Source organism: Puntigrus tetrazona, chromosome 12 (assembly GCF_018831695.1).
Source record: "Puntigrus tetrazona isolate hp1 chromosome 12, ASM1883169v1, whole genome shotgun sequence".
Classification (NCBI taxonomy): Eukaryota; Metazoa; Chordata; class Actinopteri; order Cypriniformes; family Cyprinidae; genus Puntigrus; species Puntigrus tetrazona.
Window position 1 is genome coordinate 20,404,998 of NC_056710.1, and position 5,541 is coordinate 20,410,538.

The 5,541-nt window shown below is 38.3% G+C and overlaps 1 protein-coding gene across 2 annotated transcripts in view; it reads left to right on the forward strand.

The window, feature by feature from the left end:
- The first annotated feature begins 462 nt into the window (after positions 1-462).
- The window catches only part of LOC122355503 (receptor-type tyrosine-protein phosphatase epsilon-like), a 12,443-nt gene continuing 7,364 nt past the window's right edge, over positions 463-5,541 (forward strand). The window contains exons 1-5 of one of the 2 annotated variants that reach the window (XM_043253914.1): positions 463-597; positions 676-749; positions 2,649-2,714; positions 3,274-3,410; positions 5,151-5,241. In XM_043253914.1, coding sequence (XP_043109849.1) covers positions 572-597; positions 676-749; positions 2,649-2,714; positions 3,274-3,410; positions 5,151-5,241 — 394 coding nt within the window. In that variant the 5' untranslated portion in view covers positions 463-571. The remainder of the gene's footprint in view (positions 598-675; positions 750-2,648; positions 2,715-3,273; positions 3,411-5,150; positions 5,242-5,541) is intronic. The other variant, XM_043253913.1, reaches the window with a different exon arrangement.

Sequence of the window (5,541 nt, forward strand, 5' to 3'; positions counted from 1 at the left end):
TTCATGTCAAACCTGCTGTTAAATGAATGAGCGGCGCTTATCCCGCAGTCAAAACAGCACCGGCTTCTCTATTAAATCACCAATAATGCCTCGGCTTGACCGGCTGCCCAAACCTCACTGAAACTCTCAGCGCCCGGAGCAGCTAAGTGTGGCCATTCCGGCTCCGGCGGCTCTGTTCGCGGGCCAGTTTCCTGTTCTTTTGTTTCGCTGTGGGTTTAACTGCCTCTCCTTCTTCCTTTAGAGGACTCTGTGCAGTCCAACACACTCATCCTGCCCATACTGCTAACTCTGTGCGTCCTGGTGCTTTTTCTGGGGTTGCTGATCTGGTTTTGCCTCAGGTATGACACACACACACACACACACACACTGTGAGTCAAAAACTGTGAGTCTGTCATGCTTACAAGCTCCACCTCTTTCTGATTAAGGGCGGGTCCAGGAACTGAGACATGCTTTCACACACACACACACACACACACACACACATATTTATTCATACACAGCTTCACTGAGGTAAACCCTCAGATTCTGAGAGCTTGCCGTGTAGCGTGTGTTTGTGGAAACGGCGCCTCTGATGAAAAAGAGCCCGAGTTTTCGTTGGTGAGGCAGATTTGACGTTAGGTTGTTGTCACACGTGTCGTCTGCATGTTTTAAACCTCACGCTCTTCATCTTTTTAGGTTGAAAAACCAGAGGAAAGCTGTCATCACAGCCGTCGACAAGAAAGTACCGAATGGCATCCTGGAAGAGCAAGGTAAGCGGCGGCTTTATCTGCTTCGAAGCGCTTTAGTCGTGTTTTAAGGTATAATAAAAGCAGCTTGTGGTTTAGAGCTCTGTTGTAAGTAAGATGCCTCGGCAAGTTTCATTTTATCAAATGCGCCGTACTCGGCTTCCTGTTGCCTCAAGATGTTTTGTGAACAGGACATGAGCTGTTTTTGTGAGCTACATGTGCTATTCTGTCGCTAACATCTCCATAATTGCAAAAAGAAATCACTTTGGCTGAGGCTTATTGGTCATATTTTTAAGATTGTGCTCCTCTGCATTCCAGGTGTTTGAATGAATGACCAGACAATTGATAAAACCACTTTTTTTGATAGTTGCGTTTGATTTACAGAAAACATTTTTATTTCACAAACTGTAGTTTTATGGTATAATCTTTATTAAATCTCTAGCCAACCTTTAAAGAGGCGCTTTCTGCCCATTTATCCTTAAAAAAGACTTTTAAACAGTTATGCTTTATAGTGAGCGTTAGTCAAATGCATGCAAGAAGGAAAAATACTTCCAAAGCATCTCAGTTAAAGTTAAGTAATGGACTCGAGCTAACATGAACTAGCAATTAGCACTTTTATTTTTATTAACGAACATCGACGAAGATATCGTAACGGATGTGTTGTACATCGCTAATGAATGCATTTTCATTTTTTCCATTTTCATTTTTTTGTAAAGCGTTATCTTACTCTGCTTTTCAACAAGACCTTTCTAATTTAATAATATGAAGAAAACAGTATTATCAAAAATGTGATATGTTTCGTAGATGCGGAGGTGTCGAACCCAGGGGAGACTGTAATGCTATTTGTGGTTTCATCATTAATATTTCCTCAAAAATATTCAAATCTGACTGAAACGATGTGAAAGAGGAAGACGGTTCATTTTTAAATGGTTGTTCCCGTTTGCTTTTATTAGATCTTGCTTGGTTGTCACAAAAACCGTGGCTCACGGTTAGCCAGAAATCTCAAAAGAGCTCCGTTTAAGACCAGAATTTGGTTTTTTGGACAACGGCGAGATTAAATGGAGATCAAACCGAGGCTTGAGATTTAGTCCCCAGGATCTTAGCGCGTTCTCGCCTCACAGTGTTCTCTAGATGCTCAGATCTCGCCGAGGTGATCTGCTTATCTAGAGTCCGGTCGCCGCCGCAGATTGTGTGTCTTGTCGAGGGTCTGGCAGATTTATGTAATAGACTTCCTCTGCGCTCTTTCTCCCGCTCTCCCGACGGAAATCTCCCTCAAGGAATATTTTGCGAGCCTGTAAACGCGCATGTTAGTGATAAATGGCATTTACAGTGTTTGAGGCGTCTCGTGTTCAGTTCAATGTCACACCTGTGTAAGGGAAGTGGTTTACCAGCTGTCTTCAGCTTTCTGTGCCGCCTCTTGTAGGCCTCTTTGATGTAAACTATTAAAAATAAATTAATAAAAAATGTAAAAATTCTATAGCAATACTGTGAAATATTATTACAGTTTCTAATAACGGTTTTCTATTTATTTTCTATTTTATCCAGTGACGCAAAGCTCAATTTTCAGCATCATTACTCCAGCTTTCAGTGTGAAACGATCCTTTGAAATCAGCGTAATATGCATTTATTAATGCTGAAACAGCTGTGCCTCTTTTTATTTTCGTGGAAACCCTGAAATGTAATTTTTCAGGTATATTTGATGCCTCAATAACAAAATGTATACTTTTGTAGCATTATAAATGTCTTTACTGTTGCTTTTGGCGAAAATAAAAATCATTGCTCAATAAAAGTATTAATATTAGTACTTTTCAAGTTCGCAAACATGCACTTTTTATGCAGAATAACAAATGTTTTTTTTGTTGTTGGAGTCTGATATAACACCGGTCACTCTGTGTGTGTTTGTGTGTGCTGTATGTTGTATAGAGGAATATATAGATGTGGATGAGGATAAAGATGAGGATGAGGATGATCTTGGCTGGCCGTCAGAAGGTCAGGTATATGTGGTGTCTCATGAACGGGCATGAAGTTTATACTCTAAACTCTATAATATCTAACATCTCATCCGCTCTAACCTCTAACCCAATGGTTGTGGGTTTCTTTCGGAGATATGAGGGTCACTGGTGGTTTTCTCATTTTCATTTAGAAGGTATATATGCATACGCTTGCCTAAAATGTGCCTGCGGTTCTTTTCACAAAGGCGTGCTTTTATTAAATTAAAAAAAAAGTGATTGTGTGTGTGTGTGTGGGTTTGTATGTATGTTTGTTTGTTTGGTTTCCTGGGTGACAAAACCATGACAGCGAGTTTGACATCATATTCCCCAAATAAAAATGTATTTGTTTCATGGGACAATGTCTTATGTCTAAAATAAAATCTAATTCTAGAGATTTTCCCACTAATATGAAACCTAATCATCAGTCAAAAATGCTGTCCTCTTAATGCATAAGTCTGCGGTGATTTGAGCTTTAAATGTGTATTGCAGTCGTGAACTCTCCTGGAGATTCTTTGAGTTTTTAGTGTTTGTTTGTAACATACTGTATTCTTCCACAGAGCAACAGACGGTGGTCTTACTGCCCAGGTCCCCTTCCACATCCAAAACATATCTCCCCATTCCCGTAGACAACTTGGAAGAAGAGTATCGGATACGCTCGGCCGATGATGGGAAACTCTTCCGGGAAGAGTACAACGTGAGTGTGTTTAAAAAGAATAGAGACGTCAACAATGCGTCGACACCAAGCTGATTAACAAAAGACTAAATAAATCATTAACAACTTCAGTAGCTTTTTAGAATTAAATATTAAATATTAAACAGCTCATTTCACAGTAATAGCTTTTAATATATTATTTAATAATAATGTTGAGAAATTAAGTTGCTTTAGAGCATATTAGAGCTTATATTTTGCTGTTTAATTGAAAAAATTGGTGCATAAATTTCAAGTTAAGACAAAAAAATTTGCTAATTTTAATGCAACTTAACAGCGTCAGATCAGATTTAATATAATATTTATTAATGATGCAGTAAAGAAAATGTTAGCTGTTTTTATTTTAAAAGTCGTTGAAGGCTAAAGACCATTGAATTAATTTAATATTTATGTTTTTTAAAAGTTCCATGTTAAGTAGCACGGTTTTGCTATGATATTGAAAATTCATGCAGTTAAGACAAAAAAAACAGCGCATTTTATTGAACTGAATCAAATATTGATCTAGGTGAAAATTGAAATAGTTTACGTATGTTATTTAATGCTGATGCAGTGAAGACCTTGCTAGTTATTTAGTGGTAAAATCACTGCATTTAAATGCCAATGAGTCACTATTGTAGCCTGTTTCGTATTAGTTTTGCTGCGGTGTCAGAATTGATGTTCACGTTGTATTCTATCGTTCACATTAACTAACTGTAATTATTATTCCTAGTTTGTTGCTTATTAATAGTTAGTATAGTTATGCTCATGCAAAATAAGGAGTACTAATAAACGGCAGTAGCATGCGTGCTAGTTAATAGCGAGAATGGGTCCTTAAAATAAAGTGTCACCCATTTTTGTGTAATTACACAGCTATTAGCTATCAATTACTAGATTTTTCATGAAAACAGCAATCGCGATGATCCGGACATTGCGAAAATAGCCCATTATTGTTGTTTACGCTGATTACATCACTCATGGCACTGAAAGTTCAGCAGTCTGCCTGGTTTTTCTCTGTGTTTAGTGGCACAGACCGTTATTTTGTTTGCGGCGCGTAAAGTAGCTGATAGTGCATTATGATGCCATTATTAACCCGCATTCATGTGGATCAGCAAATATCCCTCCACATTTGCTGACAGCTCGACTGCTCTCATTTCCCACTGAGAATTACTGGAATTGAGATGTCGAGGAGTCACCAGGCATTGAGTCATTCGAGAAAGCCCCTCTCCCCTGCTTTTAGATGCATGACTCAAGGTCCGTGATTCAAGAATGACTCTCATACTGAATGAACCATGTGAATTTTCTGTCCCACAGAAACCATGTTTGTGCTCGACGATCCTAATGGCCACTTAAACCATTTAAGTCTGAATGGAAGCGGATCTGCTGGTCAAACAATGGCCTGTGCATTCAGGAACAAAGCGCCAGTAATATCATCCGTTTAGGCTATAACGAAATGACGGGTTTGGTGGGAATTTGAGCGGCATGATCGGTTTTGCTCGAATGCAAGAGGTCCATGTTAGGTAGCGATCCGAGTGCAATAGAAATATGTGGAATAAGATGATGCAGTTAATGAGTGTCGGTTAAATTGAATTTATGAAATGGTTTTAATTGTTAGACAGAAAGCGTACAGCGTCTGTTATTAACCTGACGGTCTTTAATCCTATTGAAGATCCGTTTGGCTTGGCATATAAGAACATGGAGGCGTGCCGTTGATTTGGTGTTAACATGCACGATTTGTATCATTGACAGTCATTACCAGGGGGTTCGACTCAAGGAACATGCGAAGAGGCCAATAAAGAAGAAAACAAGGAGAAGAACCGATATCCAAACATCTTACCTTGTAAGAGTTCTCTCTCTTTTCATTTGTTTTATTTGTCACACACACACACACACACACACACACAGACATAATAAAATTTGGCTATTAAACTATTAAGAACAAAAATATTGAACAATGCTTTATTTAATACATAATCCTAATGAATCATTTAAGCCTATATTAATTAAAAAACAAAAAAAAGGATAGTCTTAGCATAATTTTCCTCTCCGTTTTGGCTTACATACAATTATTTTTACAATTTTTGAGATGTTTAAGGTATTTTCCTTTATCTAAACTCTGGTACTGCATATAAAACACAGA